This window comes from Telmatherina bonti (genome assembly GCF_933228915.1).
Source record: "Telmatherina bonti genome assembly, chromosome: 14".
Lineage (NCBI taxonomy): Eukaryota > Metazoa > Chordata > Actinopteri > Atheriniformes > Telmatherinidae > Telmatherina > Telmatherina bonti.
Genome location: NC_136612.1, coordinates 38,352,845 through 38,371,757, shown reverse-complemented (window position 1 = coordinate 38,371,757; position 18,913 = coordinate 38,352,845). Strand labels below are relative to the sequence as shown.

General features: G+C 51.5%; 1 protein-coding gene across 1 annotated transcript; it reads right to left on the bottom strand.

Moving 5' to 3' along the window:
* Window positions 1-712: 712 nt before the first annotated feature.
* prf1.3 (perforin 1.3) lies at window positions 713-18,311 on the bottom strand (the record flags this gene model as incomplete). The annotated part of the gene is made up of 7 exons (XM_079253184.1): window positions 713-1,013; window positions 1,322-1,692; window positions 4,476-4,971; window positions 5,057-5,127; window positions 5,240-5,332; window positions 18,125-18,201; window positions 18,248-18,311. 7 exons carry the CDS (start codon window positions 18,309-18,311, stop codon window positions 713-715), a joined length of 1,473 nt encoding a protein of 490 aa, XP_079109310.1.
* Between the last annotated feature and the right edge of the window lie 602 nt (window positions 18,312-18,913).

The window sequence follows — 18,913 nt, the reverse complement described above, 5'->3', positions numbered from 1 at the left end:
CTCTGTGCCGGATAGCACACTTCTCAGTTTCCACAGACAAAAACTGGGACAGGTACTTGAAAATTGGATCTGTCCTTGGAACTTTCCGCTGGAGTTCCAACGTTTCCGATTGGATCCTAAGGGGTGGTGCTTGACACACTGATTGGTGAAAAGAATCATAACATCCTGTGTTAGTCATTAATCAGAACAGAGCAGGATGCTGTTCTCCTCCGCCTTTTTTCTTACAATTCAAGAAATGGCATCATGCTGCTGTGACTTCATGCCGTCACGAAGCCGACGCACTGGTTGCTAAGCAACCGGACTACCACGTATGGGTACAGCTGCTGTGGAAACACAACAGAGATCAGGGTTTCCCAAACTAAACTGTCCCGTCCCTAGTTCAACCCTGTGGCAGAAACAGAGCTTCGGCCTACATCTCTATAGATGCGAAAGTGATTTCTGCAAGTGTCCTGTAAAGATGGAACCACTGACATAAAACTGCCACCAAAACCAGGAAAGAAGACATGGAGCATGCTCCAAAACTCACGGATGTTTATGTATGCAAGTTCAGGGATGGATGGAGTTCTGGAGTCATCAGAATTAAATGGAAATTAAACTTTTCAGATCTTTTTTTACTTTGTTCCCAATAAAAAATTAAAGAAATAATTTAAAAAAAAAAAAAAAAAAAAAAAAAAAGCAAACAAACTCCAAATAAGCAACTTAATCTAAAATATTAAATCTGAGTAAATTTATAGCGCAGATCTTCCTGAGGCTTCCCATTCAGCCACCTGGACCCCCAGTGCTGGTTCTGGTCCTTCGTCCCATCCTCGTAGCTGGGGGAGGGAGTGTACTGCTCGCACAGCGACCCCTGCAGGCTGGGAGCACACACTGCAGACAGCCGGATGTGCAGCGCACCGTGCTTCAGGTTGAACTTCCTTTTGATGTTACGGCCCACCGTGGGGATGATGTGCACACGACCCAGGAAGTCATCGTTCCAGACGTTATCCCGATCCCAAACTTCCAATATGAGGCGACTGTGAAGGCAGCAGAGACAGAAGGTTGTCTCAATCATTGGTTCAGCTTTGCAGCTTTATTCTGATCCTGAATTTCCTGTCTGCAGCATGGACTTCTATCGTCTAGCTTCTATTTTCTTTGATTTTTATAAGTTTTAAAATCTCCCTGTATTTTCAGATTTGCAGAGTTTATCCATAGGTTAGATTTTTACCTGCACTTGTTACACTTATAAAACCTCTGAACTGTCTTTGCTCCAGGTAATTCTGAAACAAATTGACCTAAATGTTTACTCTCTGACTTTCTGTTGACTGAAACTGGGGCCACTCACTCTCGTTTTTTGAGGTTAACGGTCTCAAAGCGAATCAGGTAGTTCCACTGGGGAAAGTTGTTGTTCCAGATCACCGGTGTCACCTCATTTTGGTTACCGTAGAAGACTTTAACATATCCATCGGTCTGGCTGAAATAGTCCCCCCACAGGCCTTCAGCTCGGACCACCATCAAATTCATCCGGGCCATGCCAGGCTCGGCGGGACAGCAGTCAGAATTGACCATGCAGTGTCCTTGGCACCGACAAGCACAGTTCTGACTCAGCCTACCCATCTTACAGTTGGCAGGGCAGCGGAGTGGCTTAGCGCTGGTGCGGATGTAGTCGCTGATGGCGTCCCGTAGGTTGGCCTTCAGGATGTCATTTTCCGTCACCTACAGAATAAATGGAAACAGATTAAGCTCCACTACAGTTCATTTGTACAGCACCAGTCAGAACAAAGTCATCTCCAAGCATTTTCAATCACCTCCAAGTTGGCTTTCCACCAGCAGGGAGGCACTTAAAGGTTGAATGCGATGTGAACTGAGTGGCCCACTAAGTGAGGGGTTTCGCCAAGCAAATACCCAGCTTCACAAACTGGCTATTGTGATGTGGAAGCTGACCTTCATGTTTGGGAAGCAGCATATTGTGGGAATACTGTCTTACATTGTTGCTGGAGTTGTGCCTGGTTTGAATGGCAGGGTTGCTTCCTGGCTATGCTGTGGGAGGGAAGGGTGAGTGGGCCAGATTTGACTCCGCAGGAGTCCTGTCTGCAGCATGGACTCCTATTGTCTAGCTTCTCTGCAGGAGGAGTCAAATCTGAGTTTCAGACACTGGGCAGCAGAAAGAGTGGTGCCATCAGCTGACCATTACCTGGTGGTGAGTTGGAATTTGAATGTTGAAAAATGGCCACTGGTGGACATGGGGGGTGAGGGAATCCATCAAGCTATGGAAGGAGGACCTTTAGGCTTGGCTGTTTGAGGGAGTCACAGGTGACAAAGTTGGCCAAAAGGTCTGCAGCATCAGTGGCTACAGAAGATTAAACTTGAGACTGAAAGAATTAATCAAACTCTGACTTTGGAGAAGGACTTTGGTCGACCTGTCCTCAAAGACATTTTGGACAAAAGAACCTTAGGAATCTTAATTGCAGATGATTCTTCCACGCAGTGGAACAGTGTACCAGACTTTTATTGCTACAGAGAGGCTTAAGAGATCATGGGAGTTGGAACCATAGACTGTATATAAAAGATGGGCGGAGCCTCCGTGACATCACCTGCATGTTTCTGAAGAGCTGAATTGAAGCTCGGTGGGCGGTTCCTACCATCACCATCTTGGCAGGGGCATGCGCATCGTCTCTCCCAGAAAATGCAAAAATGGGCAAAGAAGTGGAGCTGAGAAGGGGGCTGGTAGCATGCTATCCTGCAGCTAACAGGAGCTAACCAGCTAATGGAGGTATGCAGCCTAAAGCTAAAGTCACATTATTAACCGACTATTAACCGACTAAAAACCGCAGTTGTCCTACAGTCCTCCTTCCTGAAGCGGGATATTTGTTACCTGTCCATCAATAGGACACACCCCTAATCATCCTGAAATTTGAGATGAAATTAATACTAAATGGAGGACTTAGAAAAAAATTCACTACCCCCACAGTTGTTATGAAGGTAAACTTAACCTATTACACCTAAAATGGTTTTTGTACCAGGCTGTAAACATGTTTATTTCCACTGTAAACATGTTAATTTCTGCTTTAAATGTGTTTATTTCCGCTGTGAACGTGTTTATTTCTGCCTTGAAATAGTTTTTTGTTTTTTTTAAACATGGGAGTCTATAGGAATTTGCTCTGTTTTGGACCCCCTAGTGGATGAAGGGGGAACTGCATGTTCTGGCTTTACTTTTCACCGGCAGAGGTTGCCACTTGGTTGGACCATTCCAGTTGGACAAAGGCGCTGTCGTGTAGTTTTACAGGCTGTGCTATTACCTTACAACAGTACTTTGTTTGATGCTGTATAATTTCATACATACAGACAGAGTTTGGGAGATCATTCAACCATTGTGGATCAGCAGAGGAAAAGAGTCTGGCTGGTGGTTTAGTCCCACGTAGTCATGGTAATGCTAGGTGTCTTCCACTGGTAGAGCGTAGCTGTGGAGAGGGAGTGTAGCTCTGGATGAAGGAGTGAAGGTAGACCGGAGATGTCTGATTGTTTTGTAAACCAGAAGCAGAGCTCTGAATCTGATGCTCTGTAACTGGAAACCAGTGAAGTGTGATGAGCAGCGGAGTGACATGAACCAGTTTGGGTTGGTTGAAGACCAGACGTGCTGCTGGTTCTGGATCATCTGCAGAGGTTTAACCAGCATGCAGGCAGACCTGCCAGTAGGGAACTGCAGTAATCCATGTGTGAGATGACCAGAGCCTGAACCAGAAGCTGAGTCGTGTGTTCTGTCGGGTACGACTGATTCTCTTGATGTTGTAGAGAGCATATCGGCAGGTACGGGCAACCGAGGCAACATGGACCTTAAAGGTCAGCTGGTCGTCCACCATGACACCCAGATTCCAGGCAGCAGACGTAGGAACAAGTGTGATAGAGTGGAGCTTCACACGTATCTGCGGAAGTAAGGAAGGATTGGCTGGACAGACTATGAGCTCTGTCTTGGACAGATGGAGCTGAAGGTGGCGATCCTTCATCCATGCAGAGATATCAGCAAGGCAAGCTGATATTCTCAGTGAAACGTTGTGTTGTCTGGTGGAAAGGAGAGGAAAAGCTGAGTGTCATCTGCATAGCAGTGGTAGGAGAAGCCATGAGAGTTTCTAACTGCACCGAGTGAGGAGGTGTATGGTGGAAAGAGAAGAGGGCCGAGCACCGATCCCTGAGGCTCCCCTGTTACTCCGGTCCTATAGGTCCCCAATCCTGCAAGTGTTGTAAGTTTCACTACTGCAACACACCTGACATATATACCATGAGAGGACAGATCCTAAGCTCTGAGTGGAGAGGAGGATCTGGAGGTGGACAGTGTGAGCAGTAAGCAGTTTGTTCTCAGTCTGAAACATACTGGATATTTTACTTTCTGCTTTTGTTGGAACCATGGAACTGAATCTTTTAAGACCAACACCAGTGTTCCCCAGCATCAGTTTAAACAGTTTTATAAAACACTTCTGATCAGGATCTGATCAGTTCCTCACCAGCATGTGCAGGGGCTTGATCTGGTAGGACACCACACCCGGGACCCTGGTCAGGGATTTCAGCCACTTTTTGTATCCTGCAGATCCTTTGGGGTCAAAGAGGACATCCCCAATGTTCCCGTCTCCTCCCAGAACCTCGATGGTCCGGTCAGAGAATGCCTGGCTGAAGGTGGCACCAGTTTTCAGACTCTTGCTCTTCTTATGGCAGAAACCCGAGGCAGCGCCAACAGAAGCACCGATTGTTACGCTGGCCTCCACAGACAAACAGCTGGAGACGGTTTTGACTGACAACTTGCTCATGGCAGCCTCGCAGGTTCGGATGGCAGTGATGGCGTGGATATGGCCCCCGAGGTGGACCCTGCGGATGTAGTGGGTCCCGTAGATGGAGATGAACTGTCGGAAACTCGAGCTGTTCTTATGGTTGTAGGTGGAGGGAAGGTTTTTCAGGAAATCCTCAAACTCTTTGCTCAGAGGAGGACGGGAGTGAAGACGGAAGCTGGAGGCAAAGAAACTGTTTAAATGGTGTAAACTGGTATGCTAATGATCTCTAACGGAGCTGAGCAGACAGGAATCAAACTCACGTGTAGTATTGGCAGCTCAGATCATGGGTGGTGAAGGAAAACCTGTCTTGATCCTCCAATTGCCAAACCACCTAAACCTGGTAAACTGAGGCCCACCTGGGTCACATGACAACAGGTACAGTAAACAGCTGCAGACTGTGAGGTAGTGAAAGGGATTTATAAAGTTCTGAGATTGTTTCCTACCTTCCAGCTGGTTCCCAAAGACAAACTCGTCTCCTTCATCACCGACGAGCTGGATTCGAAGACCTGACTGCTCACACTGCGCTTGCACTGCACCTGAAGCCAGAGAGCATGCTGGGTGATCAGCAGAGAGCAGAATGAAAGGCAGACGAGCATGTCGACAGAAGAAACAACAACCCAGGCAGATGCACAAACACTTCTTTCCTTCTTAGAGCGTTTTTCTTTTATACAATTTACACAGAAATGTTTCATTTCCAATTCCATGTAAAGCTTCCTGTAAAGAAGGTTAAACGTCATGTCACACATGCACGCTGCATCTAACGTGCACGCTGCATCTAACGTGCACGCTGCACCTAACGTGCACGCTGCATCTAACGCTGCATCTAACGTGCACGCTGCATCTAACGTTCACGCTGCATCTAACGTGCACGCTGCACCTAACGTGCACGCTGCATCTAACGCTGCATCTAACGTGCACGCTGCACCTAACATGCACGCTGCATCTAACGTGCACGCTGCACCTAACGTGCACGCTGCATCTAACGTACACGCTGCATCTAATGTACACGCTGCATCTAACGTGCACGCTGCACCTAACGTGCACGCTGCATCTAACGTACACGCTGCATCTAACGCTGCATCTAACACTGCATCTAACGTGCACGCTGCATCTAACGTGCACGCTGCATCTAACGTACACGCTGCATCTAACGCTGCATCTAACACTGCATCTAACGTGCACGCTGCATCTAACGTGCACGCTGCATCTAACGTACACGCTGCATCTAACGCTGCATCTAACGTACACGCTGCATCTAACGTGCATGCTGCATCTAACGTACACGCTGCATCTAACGCTGCATCTAACGTGCACGCTGCATCTAACGTGCACGCTGCATCTAACGCTGCATCTAACGTGCACGCTGCATCTAACGCTGCATCTAACGTGCACGCTGCATCTAACGTACACGCTGCATCTAACGCTGCATCTAACGTACACGCTGCATCTAACGTACACGCTGCATCTAACGTACACGCTGCATCTAACGTGCACGCTGCATCTAACGCTGCATCTAACGTGCACGCTGCATCTAACGTACACGCTGCATCTAACGCTGCATCTAACGTGCACGCTGCATCTAACGTACACGCTGCATCTAACGCTGCATCTAACGTACACGCTGCATCTAACGTGCACGCTGCATCTAACGTACACGCTGCATCTAACGCTGCATCTAACACTGCATCTAACGTGCACGCTGCATCTAACGTGCACGCTGCATCTAACGTACACGCTGCATCTAACGCTGCATCTAACGTACACGCTGCATCTAACGTGCATGCTGCATCTAACGTGCACGCTGCATCTAACGTACACGCTGCATCTAACGCTGCATCTAACGTACACGCTGCATCTAACGTGCACGCTGCATCTAACGTACACGCTGCATCTAACGCTGCATCTAACGTACACGCTGCATCTAACGTGCACGCTGCATCCGATGTACACGCTGCATCAAACGTGCACGCTGCACCTAACGTGCACGCTGCACCTAACGTGCACGCTGCACCTAACGCTGCATCTAACGTGCACACTGCATCTAACGCGCACGCTGCATCTAACGTGCACGCTGCATCTGACGAGCACGCTGCATCTAACGTGCACGCTGCATCTAACGTACACGCTGCATCTAACGTGCACGCTGCATCTAATGTGCACGCTGCATCTAACGTGCACGCTGCATCTAACGTACAGGCTGCATCTAACGTGCACGCTGCATCCGATGTACACGCTGCATCAAACGTGCACGCTGCACCTAACGTGCACGCTGCACCTAACGCTGCATCTAACGTGCACACTGCATCTAACGCGCACGCTGCATCTAACGTGCACGCTGCATCTGACGTGCACGCTGCATCTAACGTGCACGCTGCATCTAACGTACACGCTGCATCTAACGTGCACGCTGCATCTAATGTGCACGCTGCATCTAACGTGCACGCTGCATCTAACGTGCACGCTGCATCTAACGTACAGGCTGCATCTAACGTACACGCTGCATCCGATGTACATGCTGCATCTAACGTGCACGCTGCATCTAACGTACACGCTGCATCTAACGTACACGCTGCATCTAACGTACACGCTGCATCCGATGTACATGCTGCATCTAACGTACACGCTGCATCTAACGTACACGCTGCATCCGATGTACATGCTGCATCTAACGTACACGCTGCATCCGATGTACACGCTGCATCTAACGTACACGCCTCATCTAACGTACACGCTGCATCCGATGTACACGCTGCATCTAACGTACACGCTGCATCTAACGTACACGCTGCATCTAACGTGCACGCTGCATCTAATGTGCACGCTGCATCTAACGTGCACGCTGCATCTAACGTACACGCTGCATCTAACGTACACGCTGCATCCGACGTACATGCTGCATCTAACGTACACGCTGCATCCGATGTACATGCTGCATCTAACGTACACGCTGCATCTAACGTACACGCTGCATCTAACGTACACGCTGCATCCGATGTACATGCTGCATCTAACGTGCACGCTGCATCCGATGTACACGCTGCATCTAACGTACACGCTGCATCTAACGTACACGCTGCATCTAACGTACACGCTGCATCCGATGTACATGCTGCATCTAACGTACACGCTGCATCCGATGTACACGCTGCATCTAACGTACACGCTGCATCTAACGTACAGGCTGCATCTAACGTACACGCTGCATCCGATGTACATGCTGCATCTAACGTACACGCTGCATCTAACGTACACGCTGCATCTAACGTACACGCTGCATCCGATGTACATGCTGCATCTAATGTGCACGCTGCATCTAACGTACACGCTGCATCTAACGTACACGCTGCATCCGATGTACATGCTGCATCTAATGTGCACGCTGCATCTAACGTGCACGCTGCATCTAACATACACACTGCATCTAACGTACACGCTGCATCTAACGTACACGCTGCATCTAACGTACACGCTGCATCTAACGTACACGCTGCATCCGATGTACATGCTGCATCTAACGTGCACGCTGCATCCGATGTACACGCTGCATCTAACGTACACGCTGCATCTAACGTACACGCTGCATCTAACGTACACGCTGCATCCGATGTACATGCTGCATCTAACGTACACGCTGCATCCGATGTACACGCTGCATCTAACGTACAGGCTGCATCTAATGTGCACGCTGCATCTAACGTACACGCTGCATCTAACGTACACGCTGCATCTAACGTACACGCTGCATCTAACGTACACGCTGCATCCGATGTACACGCTGCATCTAACGTACACGCTGCATCTAACGTACACGCTGCATCCGATGTACACGCTGCATCTAACGTACACGCTGCATCTAACGTACACGCTGCATCTAACGTGCACGCTGCATCCGATGTACACGCTGCATCCGATGTACACGCTGCATCTAACGTGCACGCTGCATCTAACGTGCACGCTGCATCTAACGTGCACGGTGCATCTAACGTGCACGCTGCATCCGATATACACGCTGCATCCGATGTACACGCTGCATCTAACGTGCACGCTGCATCTAACGTGCACGCTGCATCTAACGTACACGCTGCATCTAACGTACACGCTGCATCTAACGTACACGCTGCATCCGATGTACATGCTGCATCTAACGTGCACGCTGCATCTAACGTACACGCTGCATCCGATATACACGCTGCATCCGATGTACACGCTGCATCTAACGTGCACGCTGCATCTAACGTGCACGCTGCATCTAACGTGCACGCTGCATCCGATGTACACGCTGCATCTAACGTGCACGCTGCACCTAACGCTGCATCTAACGTGCACACTGCATCTAACGCGCACGCTGCATCTAACGTGCACGCTGCATCTGACGAGCACGCTGCATCTAACGTGCACGCTGCATCTAACGTACACGCTGCATCTAACGTGCACGCTGCATCTAATGTGCACGCTGCATCTAACGTGCACGCTGCATCTAACGTACAGGCTGCATCTAACGTGCACGCTGCATCCGATGTACACGCTGCATCAAACGTGCACGCTGCACCTAACGTGCACGCTGCACCTAACGCTGCATCTAACGTGCACACTGCATCTAACGCGCACGCTGCATCTAACGTGCACGCTGCATCTGACGTGCACGCTGCATCTAACGTGCACGCTGCATCTAACGTACACGCTGCATCTAACGTGCACGCTGCATCTAATGTGCACGCTGCATCTAACGTGCACGCTGCATCTAACGTGCACGCTGCATCTAACGTACAGGCTGCATCTAACGTACACGCTGCATCCGATGTACATGCTGCATCTAACGTGCACGCTGCATCTAACGTACACGCTGCATCTAACGTACACGCTGCATCTAACGTACACGCTGCATCCGATGTACATGCTGCATCTAACGTACACGCTGCATCTAACGTACACGCTGCATCCGATGTACATGCTGCATCTAACGTACACGCTGCATCCGATGTACACGCTGCATCTAACGTACACGCCTCATCTAACGTACACGCTGCATCCGATGTACACGCTGCATCTAACGTACACGCTGCATCTAACGTACACGCTGCATCTAACGTGCACGCTGCATCTAATGTGCACGCTGCATCTAACGTGCACGCTGCATCTAACGTACACGCTGCATCTAACGTACACGCTGCATCCGACGTACATGCTGCATCTAACGTACACGCTGCATCCGATGTACATGCTGCATCTAACGTACACGCTGCATCCGATGTACATGCTGCATCTAACGTACACGCTGCATCTAACGTACACGCTGCATCTAACGTACACGCTGCATCCGATGTACATGCTGCATCTAACGTGCACGCTGCATCCGATGTACACGCTGCATCTAACGTACACGCTGCATCTAACGTACACGCTGCATCTAACGTACACGCTGCATCCGATGTACATGCTGCATCTAACGTACACGCTGCATCCGATGTACATGCTGCATCTAACGTACACGCTGCATCTAACGTACACGCTGCATCTAACGTACACGCTGCATCCGATGTACATGCTGCATCTAACGTGCACGCTGCATCCGATGTACACGCTGCATCTAACGTACACGCTGCATCTAACGTACACGCTGCATCTAACGTACACGCTGCATCCGATGTACATGCTGCATCTAACGTACACGCTGCATCCGATGTACACGCTGCATCTAACGTACACGCTGCATCTAACGTACAGGCTGCATCTAACGTACACGCTGCATCCGATGTACATGCTGCATCTAACGTACACGCTGCATCTAACGTACACGCTGCATCTAACGTACACGCTGCATCCGATGTACATGCTGCATCTAATGTGCACGCTGCATCTAACGTACACGCTGCATCTAACGTACACGCTGCATCCGATGTACATGCTGCATCTAATGTGCACGCTGCATCTAACATACACACTGCATCTAACGTACACGCTGCATCTAACGTACACGCTGCATCTAACGTACACGCTGCATCTAACGTACACGCTGCATCCGATGTACATGCTGCATCTAACGTGCACGCTGCATCCGATGTACACGCTGCATCTAACGTACACGCTGCATCTAACGTACACGCTGCATCTAACGTACACGCTGCATCCGATGTACATGCTGCATCTAACGTACACGCTGCATCCGATGTACACGCTGCATCTAACGTACAGGCTGCATCTAATGTGCACGCTGCATCTAACGTACACGCTGCATCTAACGTACACGCTGCATCTAACGTACACGCTGCATCTAACGTGCACGCTGCATCTAACGTGCACGCTGCATCTAACGTACACGCTGCATCTAACGTACACGCTGCATCTAACGTACACGCTGCATCCGATGTACATGCTGCATCTAACGTGCACGCTGCATCTAACGTACACGCTGCATCCGATATACACGCTGCATCCGATGTACACGCTGCATCTAACGTGCACGCTGCATCTAACGTGCACGCTGCATCTAACGTGCACGCTGCATCCGATGTACACGCTGCATCTAACGTGCACGCTGCACCTAACGCTGCATCTAACGTGCACACTGCATCTAACGCGCACGCTGCATCTAACGTGCACGCTGCATCTGACGAGCACGCTGCATCTAACGTGCACGCTGCATCTAACGTACACGCTGCATCTAACGTGCACGCTGCATCTAATGTGCACGCTGCATCTAACGTGCACGCTGCATCTAACGTACAGGCTGCATCTAACGTGCACGCTGCATCCGATGTACACGCTGCATCAAACGTGCACGCTGCACCTAACGTGCACGCTGCACCTAACGCTGCATCTAACGTGCACACTGCATCTAACGCGCACGCTGCATCTAACGTGCACGCTGCATCTGACGTGCACGCTGCATCTAACGTGCACGCTGCATCTAACGTACACGCTGCATCTAACGTGCACGCTGCATCTAATGTGCACGCTGCATCTAACGTGCACGCTGCATCTAACGTGCACGCTGCATCTAACGTACAGGCTGCATCTAACGTACACGCTGCATCCGATGTACATGCTGCATCTAACGTGCACGCTGCATCTAACGTACACGCTGCATCTAACGTACACGCTGCATCTAACGTACACGCTGCATCCGATGTACATGCTGCATCTAACGTACACGCTGCATCTAACGTACACGCTGCATCCGATGTACATGCTGCATCTAACGTACACGCTGCATCCGATGTACACGCTGCATCTAACGTACACGCCTCATCTAACGTACACGCTGCATCCGATGTACACGCTGCATCTAACGTACACGCTGCATCTAACGTACACGCTGCATCTAACGTGCACGCTGCATCTAATGTGCACGCTGCATCTAACGTGCACGCTGCATCTAACGTACACGCTGCATCTAACGTACACGCTGCATCCGACGTACATGCTGCATCTAACGTACACGCTGCATCCGATGTACATGCTGCATCTAACGTACACGCTGCATCTAACGTACACGCTGCATCTAACGTACACGCTGCATCCGATGTACATGCTGCATCTAACGTGCACGCTGCATCCGATGTACACGCTGCATCTAACGTACACGCTGCATCTAACGTACACGCTGCATCTAACGTACACGCTGCATCCGATGTACATGCTGCATCTAACGTACACGCTGCATCCGATGTACACGCTGCATCTAACGTACACGCTGCATCTAACGTACAGGCTGCATCTAACGTACACGCTGCATCCGATGTACATGCTGCATCTAACGTACACGCTGCATCTAACGTACACGCTGCATCTAACGTACACGCTGCATCCGATGTACATGCTGCATCTAATGTGCACGCTGCATCTAACGTACACGCTGCATCTAACGTACACGCTGCATCCGATGTACATGCTGCATCTAATGTGCACGCTGCATCTAACATACACACTGCATCTAACGTACACGCTGCATCTAACGTACACGCTGCATCTAACGTACACGCTGCATCCGATGTACATGCTGCATCTAACGTGCACGCTGCATCCGATGTACACGCTGCATCTAACGTACACGCTGCATCTAACGTACACGCTGCATCTAACGTACACGCTGCATCCGATGTACACGCTGCATCTAACGTACAGGCTGCATCTAATGTGCACGCTGCATCTAACGTACACGCTGCATCTAACGTACACGCTGCATCCGATGTACACGCTGCATCTAACGTACACGCTGCATCTAACGTACACGCTGCATCTAACGTGCACGCTGCATCCGATGTACACGCTGCATCCGATGTACACGCTGCATCTAACGTGCACGCTGCATCTAACGTGCACGCTGCATCTAACGTGCACGGTGCATCTAACGTGCACGCTGCATCCGATATACACGCTGCATCCGATGTACACGCTGCATCTAACGTGCACGCTGCATCTAACGTGCACGCTGCATCTAACGTACACGCTGCATCTAACGTACACGCTGCATCTAACGTACACGCTGCATCCGATGTACATGCTGCATCTAACGTGCACGCTGCATCCGATATACACGCTGCATCCGATGTACACGCTGCATCTAACGTGCACGCTGCATCTAACGTGCACGCTGCATCTAACGTGCACGCTGCATCTAACGTGCACGCTGCATCTAACGTACATGCTGCATCTAACGTGCACGCTGCATCTAACGTGCACGCTGCATCTAACGTGCACGCTGCATCTAACGTGCACGCTGCATCTAACGTACACGCTGCATCCGATGTACACGCTGCATCTAACGTACACGCTGCATCTAACGTACACGCTGCATCTAACGTGCACGCTGCATCCGATGTACACGCTGCATCCGATGTACACGCTGCATCTAACGTGCACGCTGCATCCGATGTACACGCTGCATCCGATGTACACGCTGCATCCGATGTACACGCTGCATCCGATGTACACGCTGCATCTAACGTACACGCTGCATCTAACGTACACGCTGCATCTAACGTACACGCTGCATCCGATGTACACGCTGCATCTAACGTACACGCTGCATCTAACGTACACGCTGCATCTAACGTGCACGCTGCATCCGATGTACACGCTGCATCCGATGTACACGCTGCATCTAACGTGCACGCTGCATCTAACGTGCACGCTGCATCTAACGTGCACGGTGCATCTAACGTGCACGCTGCATCCGATATACACGCTGCATCCGATGTACACGCTGCATCTAACGTGCACGCTGCATCTAACGTGCACGCTGCATCTAACGTACATGCTGCATCTAACGTGCACGCTGCATCTAACGTACATGCTGCATCTAACGTGCACGCTGCATCTAACGTGCACGCTGCATCTAACGTGCACGCTGCATCTAACGTACATGCTGCATCTAACGTACACGCTGCATCTAACGTGCACGCTGCATCTAACGTGCACGCTGCATCTAACGTACATGCTGCATCTAACGTGCACGCTGCATCTAACGTACACGCTGCATCTAACGTGCACGCTGCATCTAACGTGCACGCTGCATCTAACGTGCACGCTGCATCTAACGTGCACGCTGCATCCGATGTACAGGCTGCATCTAACGTGCACGCTGCATCTAACGTACACGCTGCATCTAACGTGCACGCTGCATCTAACGTACACGCTGCATCTAACGTGCACGCTGCACCTGACGTGCACGCTGCATCTAACGTGCACGCTGCATCCGATGTACACGCTGCATCTAACGTACACGCTGCATCTAACGTACACGCTGCATCTAACGTGCACGCTGCATCCGATGTACACGCTGCATCCGATGTACACGCTGCATCTAACGTGCACGCTGCATCTAACGTGCACGCTGCATCTAACGTGCACGGTGCATCTAACGTACACGCTGCATCTAACGTACACGCTGCATCTAACGTGCACGGTGCATCTAACGTGCACGGTGCATCTAACGTACACGCTGCATCTAACGTACACGCTGCATCTAACGTGCACGCTGCATCTAACGTGCACGGTGCATCTAACGTACACGCTGCATCTAACGTACACGCTGCATCTAACGTGCACGCTGCATCTAACGTGCACGGTGCATCTAACGTACACGCTGCATCTAACGTGCACGGTGCATCTAACGTGCACGCTGCATCTAACGTGCACGCTGCATCTAACGTGCACGGTGCATCTAACGTGCACGCTGCATCTGACGTACAGGCTGCATCTAACGTACACGCTGCATCTAACGTACACGCTGCATCTAACGTGCACGGTGCATCTAACGTGCACGCTGCATCTAACGTGCACGCTGCATCTGACGTACAGGCTGCATCTAACGTACAGGCTGCATCTAACGTACAGGCTGCATCTAACGTGCACGCTGCATCTAACGTACACGCTGCATCTAACGTGCACGCTGCATCTAACGTACACGCTGCATCTAACGTGCACGCTGCATCTAACGTACACGCTGCATCTAACGTGCACGGTGCATCTAACGTACACGCTGCATCTAACGTGCACGGTGCATCTAACGTACACGCTGCATCTAACGTACACGCTGCACCTAATGTACACGCTGCATCTAACGCTGCATCTAACGTACACGCTGCATCTAACGTACACGCTGCATCTAACGTGCACGCTGCACCTAATGTACACGCTGCATCTAACGTGCACGCTGCATCTAACATACACACTGCATCTAACGTGCACGGTGCATCTAACGTACACGCTGCATCTAACGTACACGCTGCATCTAACGTGCACGGTGCATCTAACGTACACGCTGCATCCGATGTACACGCTGCATCCGATGTACACGCTGCATCTAACGTGCACGCTGCATCTAACGTACACGCTGCATCTAACGTACACGCTGCATCTAACGTGCACGCTGCATCTAACGTACACGCTGCATCTAACGTACACGCTGCATCTAACGTACACGCTGCATCTAACGTGCACGCTGCATCTAACGTACACGCTGCATCTAACGTGCACGCTGCATCCGATGTACACGCTGCATCTAACGTGCACGCTGCATCTAACGTGCACGCTGCATCTAACGTACACGCTGCATCTAACGTGCACGCTGCATCCGATGTACACGCTGCATCTAACGTGCACGCTGCATCTAACGTGCACGCTGCATCTAACGTGCACGCTGCATCTAACGTACACGCTGCATCTAATGTGCACGCTGCATCCGATGTACACGCTGCATCTAACGTGCATGCGGCATCTAACGTGCACGCTGCATCTAACGTACACGCTGCATCTAACGTACACGCTGCATCTAACGTGCACGCTGCACCTAACGTGCACGCTGCACCTAACGCTGCATCTAACGTGCACGCTGCATCTAACGTGCACGCTGCATCTAACGTGCACGCTGCATCTAACGTACAGGCTGCATCTAACGTGCACGCTGCATCTAACGTGCACGCTGCATCTAACGTACATGCTGCATCTAACATGCACGTTGCATCTAATGTGCACGCTGCATCTAACGTACACGCTGCATCTAACGTACAGGCTGCATCTAACGTGCACGCTGCATCCGATGTACATGCTGCATCTAACGTGCACGCTGCATCTAACGTACATGCTGCATCTAACGTGCACGCTGCATCTAACGTACACGCTGCATCTAACGTGCACGCTGCATCTAACGTGCACGCTGCATCCGATGTACAGGCTGCATCTAACGTGCACGCTGCATCTAACGTACACGCTGCATCTAACGTGCACGCTGCATCTAACGTACACGCTGCATCTAACGTGCACGCTGCACCTAACGTGCACGCTGCATCTAACGTACACGCTGCATCTAACGTGCACGCTGCATCCGATGTACACACTGCATCTAACGTGCACGCTGCATCTAACGTGCACGCTGCATCTAACGTACACGCTGCATCTAACGTGCACGCTGCATCTAACGTACACGCTGCATCTAACGTGCACGCTGCATCTAACGTGCACGCTGCATCTAACGTGCACGCTGCATCTAACGTACACGCTGCATCTAACGTACACGCTGCATCTAACGTGCACGCTGCATCCGATGTACACGCTGCATCTAACGCTGCATCTAACGTGCACGCTGCATCCGATGTACACGCTGCATCTAACGCTGCATCTAACGTACACGCTGCATCTAACGTACACGCTGCATCTAACGTACACGCTGCATCTAACGTGCATGCTGCATCTAACGTACACGCTGCATCTAACGCTGCATCCGATGTACACGCTGCATCTAACGTGCACGCTGCATCTAACGTACATGCTGCATCTAACGTGCACGCTGCATCTAACGTGCACGCTGCATCTAACGTACACGCTGCATCTAACGTGCACGCTGCATCTAACGTACACGCTGCATCTAACGTGCACGCTGCATCCGATGTACACGCTGCATCTAACGCTGCATCTAACGTGCACGCTGCATCTAACGTGCACGCTGCATCTAACGTACATGCTGCATCTAACGTACACGCTGCACCTAACGTGCACGCTGCACCTAACGTGCACGCTGCATCTAACGTGCACTGTGTGTTTCTCTGCAGCGGAGGCGCTGGTTTGTTTGCCAGAGTGAATGTTGCATTGTGGGTAATGTAGTTTGAAGGAGGTGCAGAGCCAGCAAAATGTACACTTTCGCTCATAAGTTTGGGGACAGGTTCCAATAGGACTTAACGGGAAAATGTCTCAAAGCTTCTGACTACAGGTGAACATGACCGTTGCACGGCCTTGTTTAATCTGAACAAGTTCTTTATCTGCAGATGGCTCACTGAGGTTCTAAGACGTCACAGAGCAGGTCTCAGGCCAGCAGAAAGAAAAGAAGTCCCTGACTTGTCAGAGTCCCAGCAGAACCTCTCAGTCTTCACATCCAGCCTGACGGCTGCCAACATAGACTTCTATCAGAAGCAGATCCACCTCGACGGTCCACGTCATGGACGTCGCCTCCACCTTGACGGTCAACGTCATGGAAGTCGCCTCCGGACGCCGCCTCCAACTTGACGGTCCACGTCATGGACGTCGCCTCCGGACGTCGCCTCCACCTTGACGGTCCACGTCATGGACGTCACCTCCACCTTGACGGTCCACGTCATGGACTTTGCCTCCGGACGTCGCCTTCACCTTGACGGTCCACGTCATGGACGTCACCTTCGCACGTCGCCTCCACCTTGACGGTCCACGTCATGGACGTCACCTCCACCTTGACGGTCCATGTCATGGACGTTGCCTCCGGACGTCGCCTTCACCTTGACGGTCCACATCATGGACGTCGCCTCCGGACGTCGCCTCCACCTCGACTGTCCACGTCATGGACGTCGCCTCCGGACGTCGCCTCCACCTCGACGGTCCACACCATGGACGTTGCCGCCACCTTGACGGTCCATGTCATGGATGTCGCCTCCACCTTGACGGTCCACGTCAGGGACGTCACCACCGGACGTCGCCTTTACCTTGACAGTCCACGTCATGGACGTCGCCTCCGGACATCACCTCCAACTTGACGGTCCACGTCATGGACGTCGCCTCCGGACGTCGCCTCCAACTTGACAGTCCACGTCATGGACGTCGCCTCCACCTCGTTGGTCCACGTCATGGACGTTGCCTCAACCTCGACGGTCCACGTCATGGCCGTCGCCTCCACCTCGACGGTCCACGTCATGGATGTCGCCGCCGGACGTTCCCTCCAACTTCACGGTCCACGTCATAGACGTCGCCTCCGGACGTCACCTCCACCTTGACGGTCCACGTCATGGACGTCACCTCTGGACGTCACCTCCACCTTGACGGTCCACGTCATGGACGTTGCCTACGGACGTCGCCTTCACCTTGACGGTCCACGTCATGGACGTCGCCTACGGACGTAGCCTTCACCTTGACGGTCCACGTGATGGACGTCGCCGCCACCTTGATGGTCAACGTCATGGAAGTCGCCTCCGGACGTCGCCTCCACCTTGACAGTCCACGTCATGGACGTTGCCTCCGGACGTCGCCTCCACCTCGACTGTCCACGTCATGGACGTCACCTCCACCTTGACGGTCCACTTCATGGACGTTGCCTACGGACGTCGCCTTCCCCTTGACGGTCCACGTCATGGACGTCGCCTACGGACGTCGCC